We start from the raw sequence: 20,594 nt of genomic DNA on the forward strand, positions 1-20,594 counted from the left end.
GAAAAAAGACAGAAAATGTATTTCAGTAAAAGAAAAGATGGCAATTCTGCGATGTGTAGATTGGCACCGGAACACGTGTGCATTTAGCAAAAGATCTTGGACTCTCCGCGTCCACTTTGAACACAATAGTAAAAAACAGGTCAAGCATTGAACTCAATGCAAAGCAATCTGGCACTATGTCAAAAAAACGAAAATATATCTGGACATTGACATACGATGAATTGGATAAACTTGTGGCGGAGTGATTTGTTTCTATGAGAGTGTCGGGTATTCCAGTCTATGGTACTATACTCCAAGCGAAAGCCCTTGAATTTGCTGCAAGGTTGGGGATTAATGGTTTTACTGTGTCAAATGGATGGATGGATTGATTGTTTCAAGACTCGTCACAATATTGTGTATAATCAAGTGTGTGGAGAAAGTAATAGTGTTGCAGGGGGAACTGTCCCTACTATCCCTACTATTATTCAGGACTACGAACCAAAAAATATTTTCAATGTTGATGCCATTTATATTCTGCCAAGTAAAACGTGTTTTAAAGGAAAGAAGTGTCATGGTGGAAAACTCAGCAAGCAGAGGGTAACTGTTTTGCTTATGGTCAATGCTGATGGATCAGCAAAATTATCTCCAGTGGTAATTGGTAAATTCAAAAAGCCAAGGTGTTTTAAGAACGTGGAAAAATCTGCCTACTAAGTATGATGCCAACAGCACAGCATGAATGACCAGCAGCATCTTTACATCCACCATGCATGCTCTGGATGCTAAAATGGGGACAAATCATGCAAAATATTACTATTGCTAGACAAATGTCCTGCACACCCTAAAGATCTGCAGCTCAGAAACATTAGTTTAGTGTTCTTTTCCCCTAATTGTACAAGCTTCAGCCATTAGATCTGGGCATCATCCATGCATTTAAATGGAAATATAGAAAAATGCTTGTTGAAAAAGCTGTGTTTATGCATGATAATGGTATGGACCTAAAACAAATCACCATATCAATCCTTGATGCCATGCATGGTCAAAGCATGGATGCATGTTACTACTGAAACCATATCCAACTTTCCGGAAGGCAGGAGTTATGTTTCTGGAGGAGGAGGAACAACTACACGAAGAAGAAGAAGATATGTCAGAGCCCAACAACTCGTATGTGATGGATGAGGCTTCCTCATTTCAAGACTATGTTGATGCTGGTGTGATCACATCAATGGTACGAAGTATAGAAGACACCTTTTCCATACACTTTGGTGAAGAAGAAGAAGAAGTGGTTGAAGAAGACTCAAGAACCTACTATCCCTACTGGTAAAGAAACAATGGAAGCTATCTCTGTTTTGAGGGGGTATATTGTAAGTGCATCAGGAGACGATGGGGCATTTAATGACTTATAACTGTGGAGAGGCAGGTGGAACTTATAAGAGTGCAGAAAAAGCAAAAACAATCAACAATTAAAGATTTTTTTAAAATAGATAAATGTAAGTAATTGTAAATTCATTTATTTTCAGTTATTAAATTTTGTAATCTAGTATGTAGACTCACATACTAGCAGTAAGTCATCTTTTAGCCTTTTTTAAAATGTTTTTTTACATTTCCTGCTATTTACACTTTTTTTCATTAGTCCCATGAAAAGTGTAATAAAAAGGGTTTTACTGTAATTCCATTATCAAAAATGCTATTTCTCCAAGTTCAACAAATATAAAAATGAAAAGGAAAATAATTTAAAAATTCTGTTTTGTGCACGAAATCAAAAATTTATCACTTACATCAGATGACAGATGCTGAGAAGAGTTTATTTCATTGGAAGCATGGAGATGAATTCTTGCATTTAAAACTTCCTGTGCATATGACACACTACTGATGTTCAATTTCATCTCTGTTAAGTAAGTAAAGAACATAGGTTTCATAGAAAACATTATGATTTAATTTATAATTTAACTCAAATTATTTAAACTGTTTAACATAACAGATCTGTTAGCCTGATTAGCCAAGGATAGCATTTCAGCTCTCCAATCAACAATTCATGAGTTTGGGTTCTACTGTAGGAAATGAAAGTAGGCTATCTACATTATCTACACTTAGCTTTTAACATCTACTAGAGGTTTAGAAGCTTTCATGGATGGAATTAGCATAAAAATGGCACATAACTTCCTCTTATTTAAAAGATGTTAAACTAAAAATAAAGCTCAATCCAAAATCCCCCCCCCCCCCAACACACACTCAAATTGTTATATTTACTTAACATCTGTAGCATCAACAATAACTTAAGTGACATGCATTATCACCTTCAGTCAACCAATCCTAATGTTCTGTTTCTAACTGAACCTCAAATTTCTGCTAAATCAAATCAATCACAGCCCATGTTCACTATACAAATTACTTTCATGGTGTAAATCAGCTTAAGATAATATTCCCTCTCTATACTAGTATTGTATGAACTATAAATTTTAAAATTTATATTTCATAATATTAGTCTTCTTGACTAAAAAAAAAAAAAAATATATATATATATATATATATAAATGGACAGGTGTATGCTCTCAAAGTGGAATACATAGTTAATTATCTTGTGAAAAATTAAAAAAAAAAACTGTAATCAGAAATATCTGTGTTTGGAATTGTTGGCTAAATAGTTGGCCGAGTGGATAACATACCCAGTCTACAACTACATAGTTAATTAATTAAAGGAGGTGCCTGTGCCTTTGTATGTAGTGATACTGCTTACCATATTTTGTTTCAATCTTCTGTTGCCGCTACCATTCTCTCCATTCTGACCTCTTTGACTTTCTATCTTCAAAGCAAGATTTCATTCAGCCAAATTTCCAAACAGTGAAGTCACCTTTCTTGATGATTTCAATGTCCACAATTCTAATTGACTCTCTTTTTCAAATTTCACTAAGTATGTGGGAAGAGAGGCAGAGATTTATGCTGTAAGCAATGAGTTAAAACATATCATTCATTTCTATACCATAATTCCCAATAATCCTCTTCACTATCCCAACAATATTTTAACTAGTTCTCCTAGGTACGCTGTTCAGGGATTCAGGGAAAATTCTTTTCCCTGAAAATTCAGTGAAAATTGCCAAAACAATTCATTGCGAGAAAATTGAAATAATAAAACAACACTGTTGTTGGTGGTGGAGAGTAGATGGCGTTGATGGTAGTTGTGTGTCGTTTGAAAATTAAGTAGTAAAGGAGATTATTAAATGTGTATAGTGGACTGAAGTAGAGTGCCCACCCACAATTATTATTATTATGGGACACCTCCGAGGAGTCTCATAATAATATTGCAATGATACACATATATGAAAAATGAATGCAAATGAAGATATATTTTAGAAAAACAGTTAATTTCTGTATCTTTTATTATTTATTTAATTAGATTTTATTTATTATCATCAAATTCCTGACGTGTACCCTCACTAAGGTGTACAGGATATGATAGTACTACATGAAAAACTTACATCATTACTAACTTCCTATTTACAATTTTACCCACACTAAGGTGTACAGGATATGATAGTACTACATGAAAAACTTACATCATTACTAACTTCCTACTTACAATTTTCTCCAAATCAATCTGCATCCTGTCAAGACTCCAACATTGTCAGATCTTATATTTCTATCTTCTAAGGCACTTTTTACCATATCAATCCACTTATCTTGACCTTCCTCTGTCTCTCTTTCATGCAAACATGGCTGAGACTAATCTTTCCTCTCCCATTCTGTTTAAGTCACCATATCACCTGAGATTAGCTCTGCAAACACATTCCTGGATGCCAACAATGTCAAGTTAAATTTCTCTTTCCTAATATCCTCATTTTAATAAGATATTGCAATTGATGCCATCTCATGCCTTAATCTTTCTCAGGACTCTCATATCTGTGGTCTCTAGTCTTTGGTCAAGTGTTTTATTTCTAACCCAGCACTCAGATCCATAAGTTAAAACTGGTTTGAACACTGTCTTGTTTAGATAATTTAGTGTTTTGACTAATTTCTCTCTTATTCCATATAAATTTATTCAGTTGGCTTCCTGCTTGGTTGATTCTGTTGTCTATTTCCATATTTAATTTACCACCTTCACTAAAAATCGTGCCTAAATAGCACAAATGTTGTACTTGTTCTATAGGTTCTCCATTCACAATGATTGATATTTCAATGTTTCTGCCTATTTTCATTGTCTTTGTTTTGTTATTGTTGACCTTCATACAATATCTATTACAACAGTTATTCAATTCAGTCAGGGAATCTTGCAGACCTGTAGTGGATTTATTTAGAAGTATAACATCATCTGCATAAAGCAAAGAGCTGACATTAACATCTCCAATTTTGATATCAGGTTTAATACCACTTTCCTTCATAATGTGATTCATATAGATAATGAATAACATAGGGGATAATGTACATTCTTGTCTGACACTAGATTTAACATTAAACCATCTTCCTGTACTTCCTTCAATTCTAACTGCTGACTTACAACTCAAATAAAGACTAAGTATTGCTTGATATAATGTCCCATTGACACCGTAAAACTGAAGTGTTTTGAACAGCTTCTCTCTCTCTCTCTCGGCACCTTGTCATGCTTTTTCCAGATCTACAAAACTTAAATGCAGATCTTTGTTATATTCCATGATTTTTCAACTATTTGTTGTAAAGTGAATGTCTGACAGCCTCTATTTGGCATGAATCCAGCTTGTTCTTCACCAAGCTTCCCTTCCACAATCCTTCTCAACTGTTTCTCAAGTATACTTGGGTAAATCTTACCAGGAACACTCAGAGAAATACCTCTGTATTTCTCACATTCATTCAGTATTCAGGTAGATAATTAACAGGGTGCACCACAAGAAGGTGAGGACTGGACATAGGTCACACGTCCTGGTCGATTCTCTGCATTCCTTTAAAGGCTATGTGGAAGTCGCCTCTCAGTTATACAGCTTTGACTCTTAAGCACCCCTAGATTTTATTTAACACTTTTATAATATTATTCTTATTAATATTTTGTATTTTACTGATTGGTGAGTTCCCTAATTTCTCTATTTCTTAAAATATCAACCTTTCTCTCTCTCCTTCCATTAATTAGATACTACAGACTGATGGGTAATTAATATTTTACAACAAGTATGATAGTGTGGTTAAGGAGTAAGAGCACCAAATTCAGGAATTTTGTTTATTTTTGTAATCTTTCACCATTTTCTACACACTTAAAACACTCATCCAGTTGTGTTTTTTTTTTTTTTTTTTAAACTGAACTAATTCAGAAGATGAGGTTCTCTGAATTATAGGATGCCCCTAAATTTTGCAACTGACTTCACTTTTCTGAGATTTTGAAGGCAATTATTGTTTAATAGGACCATTTCTGTTAGACTATAAAACTATATATACCTCTGAGTAATCATATTAATGAAAGTGACAATGAAATTACTATAAATCTTTCATGGTGTAAATCAGCTTAAGACAATATTCCCTCCCTATATTAGTATTTTATGAAATAATGAAATTTTAAAATTTATATTTCATAACATTAGTCTTCTTGATTGGAGGAAAAAAAAAACGGTGTATGCTCCCAATGGAATACCCAGTTAATTTTCTTGTGAACGGTTCAAATATAAACTGTAATCAGAAATATCTGTATTCAGAATTGTTAGCTAAATAGTTGACTGAGTGGTTCACATACCTGCTCTACAACTACGGTAGACTCTCGACTATCCGGCCTCTGTACTATCCAAAGCCTGGATTTTATCACAGAGAATTATAATAATACAGTAATTCTCCATGATAAAATGAGGAATACGTACTGTAATTTACTTTGCCAAGGCGTTGCAAGCGGGCGTCTGTGCAATCCTCCTATGTGCAGTGCATAATACATTTCGAGACATGTAAAGCGCGGATTTCCCCACTTCGTCAGTTGTGTATCAGATGTCCACAAGTGCGGAATAGGTTTGCCACTGTTCTTGGTTATGTTAGTAAATTGTTAGTAAAGAGATTCGAAACACATCACTTGTAAAGTCTTGGAAAATTCTTTTGGACCATGAAGGTGGATATTTCAACCTTTAAACCGAAGTGGAAGATGAAAACGATAAACTTGTTTCGTTGCTCAAAAATGTACCGAGCTGTGACGATGTCAATGCAGAGGACATTACAGAATGGATGTCAAACGAAGAAGTTGATGAAATAACTGACGATATTGTGGAAATGTGACACAGGGGGAAGAAGAGGAAGAGGAGGAGGCATTCTTAGATGACAGGAAAAATCTCATCCCACATTCGGAAGGGTTCAAGACAATTGAGGCAGCGCTGCAGTACATTAGTGAGCAGGAGGAAGCGACGCCAGCTGATATCATCTGCTTGCATAAGTGGAGGGACATTGCGTTGCAGAAGAGGGTTAAAAGGGTGAAGCAGTCATCTATCAAGGACTTTTTCAAAAACTAAAAACTGTAAGTTTTGACTCTTTCATCTTAGGCCTACCTTTTCACATTTGTGTGAAAAGGTAGGCCTAGAACTCCGGCCTATCCAGCTTTTGTGTTATATCCGGCCTGTCTTTCCGCCACATTAGGCTGGATAGTCGAGAGTCTACTGTAGTTAATTTAATATTGACAACAGAATTAAAGTATATATTTCGCTTTGGGAGCATATAAATTTTTTTTCTTTTCCTTTCCCATTCAAGAAGAATGGAAAAGGAAAGAAAAAAAATTTTAAAATTGATATCATTATTAAAATTGAATTTTAATAATGATATATAATTTTTTTTTTCGTTTCATAAAATACACCTTTGGATCAAAAAAATTAGAATAATCAAAGAAAACGTATTCAGTAATTTACAATTCTAATTTATTGCATAGAACAGAGTTTCTCAAACTGTGTTCCGCGAGAAGTTCTGAAATTTGTCATTTTAGTTTTCTAAGCATTTTTCATGAATAAATATTTTATAGTAAAAATATTCCAAGGAGGATAATATTCGTGAATATGTCAAAAAGCTCAGACCCAGACCACCTCCTAATAACATCTGTGTATCGTTAATTTTCACACATCGAAAGTCTTTCAACATTTGGGAGAGGGAATGCTGCTGTTTATGACGGGTAATAAAAATGGCCTGCAAGCCCATTACAACAATTGGTGTCATATCTTCTGTTCTCAAAACTGAAGGAAACGACATCTGTGTTGCAAATGTCAGTGACCAACCAGCATATTTTTAAACATGGAAATATTCAAGAATTATTGTTAATTTTCACACATTGAAATCTTTCAACAATCGGGAAAGAGAATACCGCCGTTTATGACTGATCATAAAAATTGCCTGCAAGCCGATTACAACAATGGGCGGCGTGTTCTCAAAACTGAACGAAATAACATCTGCGTTCAAATATCAGTGACCAATCAGCAAGGGAGTATAAAGAAAATTTTTCCATTGAAATTGAAGATCAAGGTAATAGGTATCTGGTTCTCAAATCTAACACTGAATACTTTCTTCGCAAGTTCGTATTGCAGTGTGTAAGTGCTTGTTCTGAAACCGGAGTGCCGTGATTTTTTTTTTAAAGTAATAGGAATACAGAGTTAAAATCTGATATGAATAAGAGACAAGGCACTTTGTTTAATTTTGGTATTGAGAAATCTCTTATTGAAGGGTTTGTGACGTAACAGATAGTGAGTCGTCCACCACCAGCCTACAAAGCGATCTCCAGGATGTACAAAAGGAGGGGAAACTACCAGCACACAGGAGAAAAAGTCTGCATTCACTCGTAAGTACTTATAATAACATTATAAATATATTTCGTGATCAGAATGGGATATGTCAATGAAAATCAGCACAAATTAATTTAATGATGTTTGTCTGAATAAACTACGACATGCAAGATGCTACAACATTTCATTAGTCCAGTGATTGATAACTAATTTAAATGTAATTTATATTTGTCAACATGCCACACCGTATACATAAGTGTACTAAGACTCTTTATGATTATGCCATTATTAATACTTATGTTAATGTATGAACTTTAAAAAAATTTGGAAAGGTATTTACGAGTAAATTTGTTGGGACCGGGCCCTCGGAAAAAAAAAATCAGCTAATGCCTTTTTATTCCCGTATATAGGGAGTAGGCGAGGCGACTTTTAAAAAAAAAAGAATTCTTCTTACTCTTTTAACTAATTTAATAATTAATATCTGATTTATTTTGAACTGTTTAATTTTTGTTAGTGAACATTTTATCAAATCATTCTTATTACAATTGCTTTTACATTATTTGATACAGTTTAGTACTTTTCTTACAAGTATTGTTACAATTCATATTTACTTTTGAGTGTTGCAGTCTTTTTTCACTATTTTGCATTATTCATTTACTTTTATATTATTCGACATTTCTTATTTATAATATCTTATTGTTTTTCATACTAAAGTTACCTTTACAACACAATTCTATTTAATATAATAAATTTAGTTTAATCCTTTATCCAAGTGTGAGCAAACAAAGTTTGCGCCTGAAAGTATCTTCAGGACTGGGTTAAGGTGGTACACACCAGGGCAACTCGTTGCAAAGGTGGAGCAAGCTACCAACACTCCTATCCTAGTATCTCCTATAATGCAAAACACATCTCCTTGCAGATATGTCTATTGTTATGCATTAAGGGAAGGGCCACTACCCAGACCGGTTTCGACCTTTATTGAGGTCTCTTCAGTGGGAGCCAGGCCCAAGTCGAGATATCAGGCAGAAGCATTTGCAGGTCATCTCCACCTATAGGAATTGCCAATTGGTGTGCCACCCTTTTTTTTTTTTAAAAAATTACTCTGGATTTAGAGAAAGATGTTGAAAGTTTATTTTCCACTTGGTTAGAGTATAATAAATTTAGTTTAATCCTTTATCCAAGTGAGAAAAATGAATTTATTTCTGGTCTGCAGACTATATGGCCATGTTCTGATTAAAAAAAGACTGTGAAACGAAACTAAATCATATGCCTAATCATTTATGAACGGTCATAAAAGCTAAGGAGGATGCAATAAAGTACTAATCATCATGATGTTTCCCTTAGAATCAGTCTGTTACTTTTTGTGGATTTATTTTTGCATTATTCTAATATTTTGAACCATATTAAAAATGATTCAAATTTTGTGAATGTTTCCAAATAGTTTTCTTATAATTTATATTACATTCATATGTATTTACATAGTTATATCATCTACAAAGTATGTAGATTTAGATTATGTTAATTCATATTTTGTAATAATTATTTTCTATGCAATACATTAGAATTGCAAATCATTCAACACATTTTCCTTGATTATTCAAATTTTTTGATTCGGAGCTGTACTAGTATTGGGAAATTACATGATATTTACTCCTCTCCATGGCGAGACTACTGTTTTCATTCTTCTGATCCAGATAACTGTTGTGATCTGATACGAATTACTTCTGTTATAGAAATAATCCATATTAGAATGGAAGCTTTCATTCCTCACTGTGTTCGAATTTCCCAACCCATATCTAATCCATGATTCTCCTAGGAGTGTGCCAGGATGGTCCAAGAAAAGCAAATGGCCTATCACAAGTGGCTTGAGACCAAAACACCAGTTTCATTCACAGCTTATACAGTTGCCCATAAACACTTGTGAAACCACCATTAAAAGGGCAAAGCCTAAATTCAACAAGAATAAATGTAGAAAACTTGTTGCTTGGGCCATTGAGTCATAATTTATGGTCCCTTATCAAAGCTATTAGGTAAAACTTTTGTCCATCTGTGCTACCTCCTCTATTCACCCTAATAGTAACATTGCAGACCTAAAGAGAAGGCTGATTTCTTGGCTTCATTCTTCTCTTCCAATTCCTCTACAGATGATTGTTACAAATTACGTTTTTCTTTGCCTAGAACACTGCATCTCATGCCTCCTGTGACCTGATGAAAGACATCAGAAGAATCTTAAATAACTTTGATACCACAAAAGCAACTGGGGAAACCTGGCATCCACCCTACAGAATGGAAGAAAGCCCATATACAAAAAAGAGGTGATAAATATCTTTAAGCTATCAACTTCATGCTCTTGTCTCCACTTCATCTGAAGTAATGGGAAAGGTTATCAAAAGTCAACTTCATCAACACTTGGAGAAATACCATCTAATTAGTGACCACCAGTACAGATTTTGCTAATCTCAATTCACAGGAGGTCTCCTGGTCTACATCATGCACATCTGGACTCAATTTCATGGAAAAGTTTAGCGAAACCTGTGTCATTGCACTCAACATGTCCAAAGATTTTGAAAGGGTCTGCATAGAGGGCTTATCAACAAGTTATCATTATTTGGACTGCATTCGTTTTTGTATAATTGAACTGTCAGTTTTCTCTCAGATCAATTTTGTGTGTAATGGCGGATGGTGTTCTCATTTCAGACTTTCCTGTTAATGCTGGTGTCCATCTGAACTCAGTCATTTCACTAACCTCTTCTTGATTTATATAAACCCTATTAACAGTTTTGCTGATGAAAGAACACTCCATTCCTCCTAATCATAATAAAAGTCTTGTAGTGCTTAAACATCTCAACCTTCAAGATCATCTGTAATAAATGGCCTGAACACTGATCTCTATAGTATTCTTGATTGGGGTAATCAACTTAATCAACTTCAATGCTTCCAAAAGAAAGTTTTGCTTATTTTCTCTCTTCTCAGACTGACTCTTATGCCAAACCTTTCTTGGCATAATCACATTACTTTTATAGCATCATCAGCTTCCAAAAAAACTTTGCATTCTTTTCCACTCAAGACAGTACTTCTCTGCTGAATAGTTACTTATTCTATATAAATATGAAATCTGATTAACCTTGGAATACTGCTCTCATGGTTAGAGTGGTGCACCTAAGACCTCTAAAAATTCTTGATGCTGTTCAGAAAAGGGCAATTCAGTTGACCCTCTTCAGCCACTTTCCTATAGAATATCAGTTTCTGCATTATGTCTCTACTATAGATATTTCCATAGCCACTGTTCAGTAGAACTAGCATCCATTATGCCTCCCAGATTTATAGGAATTCAAGCACAGCTGCTCAATGTCCCTTCACAGTCAAACTGCATACTCACTGAACCTGCTACTCCAAATCATCTTTCATTCCACCCACCTCAATTCTGTGGTGGGTGGAATGAAAGTCTCACATCCATAAGTTGCTGTTGTCACAGTTAATTAATAACTAATAATACAATGTTTCCTCAGTTATACCTTTGTGTATGTATAACATCACATGGCTGTCACCATTTCAAATCAATCCACTGTTCACATTCTACCTTGTAATTAACTAACATTGCCACCGATGATGGTCTGTAATATTTAGGCTGAAATATGTGGTTTTAAATATTATTTACTCATTTCTTTGTGTTTTCATGTGAAACTTCATGTAACAAGTGTCTTTTAAATAACAAGGATCATATGGGATTTTGCCACATGTTTTAAATGAATGTACTAAGGAACCGATAGTATCATTGACCTAATGTTTAATGAAACTCTTGTAAAGGGGAAAATTCCTGAAAAGACGGTTTCATTGAATAAGAGTGGTGGTAGAACAGAGCCTATTATAGACTGGTTTGTATTTCTACTGTGGCTGTTAAGATTTTGTAAAAATTGGTAAGAGTTCATATACAGAATTAAGCAGATGGGGATACACTAAAAGAAGTGTATCCCTTAACAAGTCCATACTGGCTTTCATTTATGAAAGCCAGTATGGACTTGTTAAGGGATACACTTCTTTTAGTAATCTGGTTACCTTTCACAATAAACAAGCAAGATCCATGGATGAGGGAACAACATCCAATGTCATTTTTCTGGAATCTGTCAAGGCATTTGATAAGATGTCAGATGACAAGTTCATATCTAAGATGAACGCCATGGATTAACATGTCAAGTTACTGGACTGGATGGGAAATTGGCTATCTGCTTGATGTCGAAGAGTTAGACAGGAGAGCAGTATCAGGAATATCAGTGGTTAAGAAACAGAACTATTGCTGCATGGTCTTTATGTCAACACTGTTACTGAATTACAGGGAAATATTTGGTTATTTGCAGATGATGTGAAGTTTGGGAGGATTATTAGTAACAGTGTGCTGATGCAGTAGCTGTTCAGGAGGATCTGAATAAACTGGAAAGATAGGCAAATGAGGGATGTTACTCTAATACAGATAAATGAAAGTTTTTGAAATTTGGGAGCCACCAATGGGATGTTTTATACTCATCTCATGGAGTACTACTGGAAGTGGAGGAAGCAAGCAATCTTGGGGTTATTATGGACAATAAACTTGAAGTTCCAAAAACATACTGCTGTTGTGTCCTGAATAGTCAGAAATTGAAAATTAAAATTTAATTTATTCAGGAACACCTTTAATTGCAAGCAGACAAATGTTGTGTTTTGGCATGGAAATGGAAATGTACATTATAACTTTAAGGCAAAAATGAAGAAATGTTTAGTTTAAGAGATGTGAGACTTAACCAGTTTGGTACAGAGTCAAATAAAGGGATTTGTTTAAGGTTATTATTTAATTAGAGTATCCATTCTATGTATTGTGTGAAAGCAAGTTGAGTGTAAGCTATAGTCCAAAGGTCACACTTTAGCCATACAGTATAATGTATGGCCTAAGGGAAGGAGAATTTATTAGGAAAGCAAAGCTAGAACGCTTTCTCGGAAGAACGCCACGTGCAAGTGAATGAGTGCCGGCGGTAAACAATGTAGCTAAGTGCGAGAGACTCCGAGAAAGAGAGGGAGAATATAAGGGTCAAGCCCCCCCCCCCCCACACACACACACAAGGCTTTTTGGTTCCTGCGCTCTTGGATGTTGGCTCTCCATCTCTGCCAACGGGATGATTCCGGGTTGGCCGTAAAAGTCATGAAAGGCTCATCGAAGTTCATAATAGAATCGCCAAGCTATATTGTGTGACCGATGATATAGATATGTCCCTGCGGTTCCAGAGAAAGACCAGAGCGGCACACCGCCTTATCGTCCCAGAGAACCTGATCGTGCTGCTATCGTATGTGACCTGAAGAACGGTAGCCCTCAACGGTGCCTTAATGTCCAGACAAGGTTGAAGACAGAACAGAAAGTCATTCCATGAGATGGTAACGTAGAATGTTAAAGTATCTGATTTCCAATTAAAGATATGAGAGACTTAATAGGTTAATTTGTGAATCGACAAGTTGTAGAGAACTTTAGTGATTATCCCATTTTGGCAGTAACCTGTCCCTGCTTGAAGAATGTTTCCCTAGAAGGGATCTGTGAAATAACTTTGATACATTGTGAGATATGATTAGTGACCCTAGAATGATTAATGATAAGATAATTTAAGCTGGAAATTTGTATGTTATAGAATCTCTATGGTCCAAGTTATGATTTATGTATTATAGTGTTAGTATTGATATTAGAATTTTGCTAGGGAGGTGATTAAGTTAATCATGTACCCTATACTTTCCATGTATATCTCTTAAGCCTTAATAAATATGTTTTATATCATTTGCCTGAATCCAGCCGATTTTATGAATTCAAATAGCCACTCATAAAATTACTACCGAACCTAGCGGGAGGGATATATGAATATAGTCTGATATTTCAGGCCACGACTGCATGTAAAACAAAGAGAAGTGAGAATAGTTAGATTAGTGTTTGAAATTTTATTACTGTGTATTATTCTAAGACAGCCACCTTGGATAAGAGTCTTATCTATCCTCTGTATTGGCTGGCACAGCAAAAAATAAATTCGTCAATATTTAACAGGCAGACTGTCTCAGAGGACATAATTTTGGGGCCTTGTCCCATACATAGACAAAGCCCTAATGTATGAAAGGATTACACATGACAAAATTTAGGAACGGCTTGAATCATAGTTTGTTTAAGAAAAAGAGAGTGATAGCTGATTTATTTAACTTATTGGAAAACTATTATAGAAGCCTGAAAGGAAATAACTGTATGGGAGAGTGTAGAAAACAGTGGTAAAAGCAATAGTAACGATAAATATATATAAAGAAGAAGAATGAACGATAACAATTGGCACAGATGATAGGACTTGTTTGAGTAAGGTTTTAGGTAAGAAGGATAGATTTAAGTAAAAAAATATATTAAATCAAATAGACATCAATATAACTATAGACAACGATATAACACTGCAAAGGTTGTGAAGACAACCCAGAGGACTACTGACACTGGCCAGAGTGTGGTAGTTCAATTGCACGAAGTCCAGATCAGACCACATCTGGTTTACTTTGCTCACATCTGGTTTACTTTGCTCACATCTGGTTTAATGAGTATTGAAGAGGTTTGAGAATGAGTTTCTCAGATCCATAACTTAAAACTGGTTAGAACAGAATCTTGTATACTGTTAGTTTTGTGTTTTGGCTGATTTCTCTCTTATTCCATATAAATTTGAAGAGGGAGGAAGAAATAATCCTTCAAATGATGGCAAATGAAATCAGGATAATTAGTGAAAAACTGTTAACATTTTAACAATGTACGTTAACTACATATATTGAAGGGGTGCAAATTAGTGAATATCATGTTCACATGGACATCCACAGATGCCGTATGGTCACTCCAATGCTCAGTGATGTGCCACACCAAGCCTCGTCATGTAGTCCTGTTGTGTGCTTTTCTGGAGGCTTCAACTCTCTGAAGTTAAGTCACTCCACACACACACCATCCATCCATCTCATTGATGGCCTTCCCCTTCCTTTTTTTCCAGGAACTTTACCTTCTATTACTGTTCTGAGAAATCCTCCCTCCATCCTTTCAATGTGTCCAAAATATTTTAACTTTCTTCTGTCAATATACTCAAGGAGCTATACATTTCTGCTGATCTTTTCTAACATCCATTTGTTTGTAGGCCTTTCAGTATATGATATCCTCAAAAGCCTCCTGTAACACCACATCTCGAAAGCAGCTATTCTTTTCTGATTTCTTTAGGTTCCAAGTCGCTGTTGGAAAAACAACTGCATCCAAAATCTTCAACTTTGTTCCCATGGAGATAAATCCATCCTTCTGGATTTTAGACAAGTCTCTGACTGTTGTTTTAGCCATTCCAATTCTTCTGACATCTTCTGAATAGCAATTCTTCACAATAATAATGGATCCCAGGTACTCAAGTTTGCTGACTTCCTCAATTCTTTCTCCATTAAGGCACACTTATTTCTAAAGGGCTTTCCTGTTTGTATGTTCTTTGAGAACCATAATCTTTGTGTTGCTAGGATTGAGTTGTTGAAGTCCTCTGTTATTACTGATCCTGTTAACTTTATCAAGAATTTGTCCTAGTTCTCCCTTGTCATTACAAAGGAGTACAGTATCATCAGCATACCTCAGATTACTGATCAATCTACCACCTATCCTAATTCCTGTCTTGAGCTTATCCAATGCTTCACGCATTGGATAAGTTCAAGAAGTCCTCCGCATATATACTAAACAAGTTAGGAGAAAGTAAACATCCTTGCCTAACTCCTTTCCCACCTGAAGCTAGTTAATCCAATATCTGTTCTTACCATGACTTCTTGCTCCCTGTACAAGTTGGCTATCAACCTGATAGTGTGTAGAGGAAAAGCCATTCTTTTCATTACTTCTCACCATTGTATGTGAATACTGAATTAGTGAATAAAGTTTGTCAAAAAATCTGCTCAGAGGTTTTACAGAACTGACAGTGAGGAGATTTTTCATATGTGGCAGAATAAGAAAAGAAGGACAAGGAATGATTTCTGGAAACTGCAAAAAAAGGAAGAACTGAGTAACAGGGTAGGAAGAAAGTTTTTTGCATGGAGAGTGGAAGATGCATGGAAGAAACATTGCTTGAGAGGGGGTTGAGAATGCAGACAGTGAATGAGTTTAAGGGGTGGTATGATAGACCTCCCACATTGAGTCTTGTGATTCCATGAAGGTTCAAAAGTTTTTTGAAACCTTCATGGATTGTTTTTGAATTTTTTATTTTTTATTTTTATTTTAAACATAAGCTGTTCACAGCTTATGTCATCAAACGCCTGTTTTGCTGCTAACCTTTCCTCTCCCATTCTGTTTAAGTGGCTTTACCCCCTTAAATTAATTCTGCTGACACTTCCTAGTATGTAACAATGTCAAGTTCCTTTCTAATGTCTTCATTTTTAATACAATTATACCATTGATGCCATCTGTTCATTCTCCGAATTTTTCTCAGAACTCTCATATCTGTGGTCTTCAGTCTTTGATCGAAAGTTTTATTTCTAATCAAATTTTCAGATCTATAATTTAAAACTGGTTTGAACACTGTCTTGTATACTGCTAGTTTGGTGTTTTGGCTAATTTCTCTCTCTTATTCCATATACATTTATTCAACTGGCTATCCACCGTACCAGATTTGCTTGTTCTGTTGTCTATTTCCAAATTTAATTTGCCATCTTCACTAAAAACTGTGCCTAAATAGTTAAAATATTTTACTTGTTCAATAGGTTCTCCATTCAGAATATAGCTGATGTTTTCTATGTTCCTGCCTATTTTGATAGTCTTAGTTTTTTTTTATTTTTTTATTGCTGATTTTTCTCCTTACCTGTAATATGTTACAGCTGTTATTCAATTTAGAGAAACCTGGAGACTTGCATAAAGCAAATAGCTAAGTTTGATAGCTGCAATTCCAATATCAGGTGTAATACCACTTTCTTTCACAGTGATCCATATAGATGATGAATAAGAGTGAAGATAACGCCCATCCCTGTCTTACTGCTGATCATCAAACCATTTTCCTGTATTCCCTTCAATTCTAACTGCTGACTTACAATCAAATATAGACTACGTATTGCTAGTAAATAGTGTATCTTAATATTATTAAATGCACCAGATCAGAGATAGTTGTAGAGTTTATTGCTGGGCTATAAATTATATTATACTTTAATTTTGCTGCTTAATAATTGCTGCTCACTTTAATCCTTTGCCCAAGTGTAAACACACACAAAAAGTCTGATTATGATGCATCTTCATGACTAGTCAACTCATATATAGAGGCTGTTTACTTCACATAAATCATCTCAGTATTCTATAATGCAAAAACATTATGGGAAGGGTCATACCCAGAGCAGTTTTTGACCCTTATTTATGTCTCACTTGTATAGTTAGAGTCAGGTGACACATTGTTTTACTATTTGAATATGGAAAACATATGGCTCCTGCACTGATTATTCTTGGTGTCTTCTAAGTCTAGCTCCTGCTAATGAGACCTCAACAAAGGTAGAAAATGGTTAAGGTCTTCCCAAAATGTTTTTGCAATATGGGATACTAAGTTAATTGATGTAAATTCAACAGCCTCTATAAACAAGTACTAAATGCAAAAATACTTCACTCAGGAACTTTGATTGCTTACCCTTAGGTAAACAATGAAAAGAAGAATATAATTGCTTCTCAAATAGAATACTGTAACCCAGTGGTAAAACTTTCTACACCTATCTCTGATCTCGGAATATTTCATAATATGGTGATACACAATTTTACTACTTGAATATAGAAAATATATGAATTCTGCATTATGTTGGTAGCCAATAATGTTTTTACATTATGAGATACTGAGATGGCATCAACAGTCTCTTTATACAGGTAAACTAGTTGTGAAGATCATTCAAATCCACACTTTGTTTACTTAGACTTGGGTAAAGGATCAAAACAAAAAAAATATTAAAAATGAAAATGCTGTCAAAGAATATTATGAATGACTGGAAATTATATTATTGTTTTAATTCTTTACTCAATCATAAACAAGCCAACTTTGCATGTGAAGTATCTTCGCAACTAGTCTAATTTATTTAGAGGCTGTTGACTTATTGCATACACATTAACATTTTTATCCAAATTAGGCTCATGTGCTAGCATTGTCAGATATTATAGTTATGTCGTGAAGATACTTCACATGCAAAGTTGGTTTTTTTATGATTGAATAAAGAATTAAAACAATAATATAATTTCCAGTCATTCATAATATTCTTTGACAGCATTTTCATTTTTAATATAAGTACGGGAATCCTCGATTATCGCGGTTATTGTTGCCACGAAAAAAACCTCAATAATCGAATCCGCGATAATCGGGATAAATAATGCGTGTAAAACGGGTGATCAATGCCAAGGATTTTTCAAATCTATTAATTAAATTTTATATATCAAGTAAAAAAGAAATGTGTTAAATGTGTTAAGTAAAAAATGAAGGTTCATTAAGATAAACAAGATTATTCTTTAATCTTTATTTATATATAAGAAGTACATACAGTACATACAATTATTCTTTCTTTGGTAAAAATTGATGTAGAATTGTCTGGTGGAATTTTTTCTTTCTTTTTTCTTCGTATAAAACTTGGTAGCAACGGATGGAATTTTCAATATCCTGACGAACTTTCAGTGATTGCATGAGATTAGGATCGCCATTCAAGATTTTTTTCTTTAAAATTTTCAGCAATTCTAAACATTTTGTCCATTTCTTTGAGGGTAAATTCCTTTGGTGCCAAGTCAATTTGTTCGTCATTATCATCGATTTGAGCATCGTAAGCATGTTCTCTCTCGAGGTTAATTAGGTCTTCATTATCCAGCTCCTTATCATGTGACTGAAGCAGGTCCTGAACATCATCTTTTTCAATTTTTTTAGTCCTAGATCGAAGCCAAGCTCAGTTATGTCATTGATAACATGGGTTACTTCATTTTCAAATCCTTTAAAATCATTTGCACAATGAGGAATAATCTTTTGCCACGCCGCTCTCAGGTTACTAGACATTACTTCACTTCATGCTTCCTTGACATTCTCAATGCAATTTTTGATATTGAATGCCTTCCAGAATTCTGTCAAAGTCATAGCTTCATCTCCTGTAGTCTTTTCTATTGCTTGTGAAAAAGTTCTTCGTAGGTAATATGCCTTAAAGGATGCAATTACACCTTGATCCATTGGCTGGATGATGGAAGTGGTATTAGGTGGTAAATAAATAACTTTTACATTTTCGCACAAATCATTCAGTGCTGTTGGATGACTAGGTGCATTATCTAATATCAACAAGATTTTAAAATCAAGATTTAATGACTTGCAGTACCTTTCAGCTTCAGGACAAAAACAGTTTTTAACCAATCCTCAAAAATAGTTTTTGTCATCCAAACTTCTAAGCGGGCAAGGATTTTGTGAACAATAAATAAAGAGGCTTCATCTTGTAATCTCCAGAAGTATTGCCACATAGTAAAAGTGTTACATGCTCCTTCGAAACCTTGTAGCCAAGCTGTGATTTTTCATTTTTTGCTAAAAATGTGTTAGTGGGCATTTTTTTCCATAATAAGCCTGTTTTGTCAGCATTAAATATCTGATCATCAATATAATTTCCTTCTTCAATGATCTGTTGCAATTCACCAGGAAAACTAGCTGCTGCTTTTTCATCAGTACTTGCAATTTCACCTTGTACACGAACTATGAATGCTCGATCGCTTTTTTAACCAATCAAACCACCCTGAACTTGCTGAGAAAGTTTCTTCCACTACTGATGCCAAATCATTTCGCTTTCTAATTGTTTTCTTTTTAAAGTTTCAAACAAATTCAATGCTTTTGTTTTTATAGTCATTTGACTAAGAGGAATTCTCTTTTGGTTACAATCTTCTATCCACACTGACAATAGCATTTCCATTTCAATCATAAGATGGCTTCTGGTTCTCGTAGTTTGGGACACAGATGAGGTCGATGCACTTTGTCCTAGTTGCTTATAGTTTGCAGCGTGGTCTAAAACATGGCAAACAGTTGATTCATTTAGACCGTACTCTCTTGCAATTTTGTCTTTGATTATGCCTGCTTCATACTTATCATATGCAACTTATCTCCTAAGCTGATCACTCTATGTTTCTTCTTGATAGCTGTAGACTTGAAATCATCCTCGTTTCTTTTAGCATTCATTGCAGGGATAAATAACAAGAGAAATATCCATATGTACTTCAGGCAAGAGTGGATAGTTACTGGTAAGTGGTGAGAAGGCTCCATCGGATAAAAACGAAGTGCTACAAGAGAGCGATACCTGGAGAGTGGCGGCTCGAACTGGTTTCATATGTAGTGGGCTACATCTCGTGGCTGCGATAATTCGAATTTGGAGCACAATAATTGGAATTTTAGTATCAAATTATAAGCCGCGATAATCGAAACCATGAGGTATTCCTGTATGTCATGGATATCATCTGTTTATTCCTCTAGTTTTTCTCAGGACTTTCATAACTGTGATCTCCGGTCTTTGATCAACTGTTTAATTTCTAGCCCAACTATAAGATCCATAAGTTAAAATTGGGTTGAACACTGTCATGTATATTGCGAGTTTAGTGTTTTAGCTCAGTGCTTCCCAAACTTATGGATGCCAAGGTCCCCTTTGGAAAAATTAAAATATTTTATGCCCCCCCCCTTCTAAAAAAAATCGTAATACAGACATATATTATTATAATATTTATTGTATTTATATTCAAGATTTTGCATTTGTAATATTTTTTGTGCATCTTATCAATACCTTTGAAATGAAACTTATATGAATAAGCATATATTTACTAATATTCATTAAGCGCTGAAATAAGCAAGAAGCAAAATTTGTGAACCAACACCAATGTCTGATTTTGTCCATTAAAATATAAAAACAAAATAGAAATAATAAAAA

The 20,594-nt window shown here is 34.7% G+C and overlaps 1 protein-coding gene across 4 annotated transcripts in view; it reads right to left on the reverse strand.

Annotated features, from left to right (window-relative positions):
* LOC150105407 (sorting nexin-13-like) overlaps nucleotides 1-20,594 on the reverse strand; it is a 599,079-nt gene that overhangs the window by 294,915 nt on the left and 283,570 nt on the right. For all 4 annotated transcript variants that reach the window (XM_090394133.1, XM_090394134.1, XM_090394132.1 and 1 more), the window contains one exon: nucleotides 1,755-1,864. In XM_090394133.1, the coding sequence (XP_090250259.1) occupies nucleotides 1,755-1,864 (110 nt within the window). The remainder of the gene's footprint in view (nucleotides 1-1,754; nucleotides 1,865-20,594) is intronic.

The sequence above is a fragment of the Typopeltis vanoorti genome, chromosome 6, assembly GCF_054136105.1.
Source record: "Typopeltis vanoorti isolate ZY-2024b chromosome 6, IOZ_Tvanoo_1.0, whole genome shotgun sequence".
NCBI classification, from domain to species: Eukaryota; Metazoa; Arthropoda; class Arachnida; order Uropygi; family Thelyphonidae; genus Typopeltis; species Typopeltis vanoorti.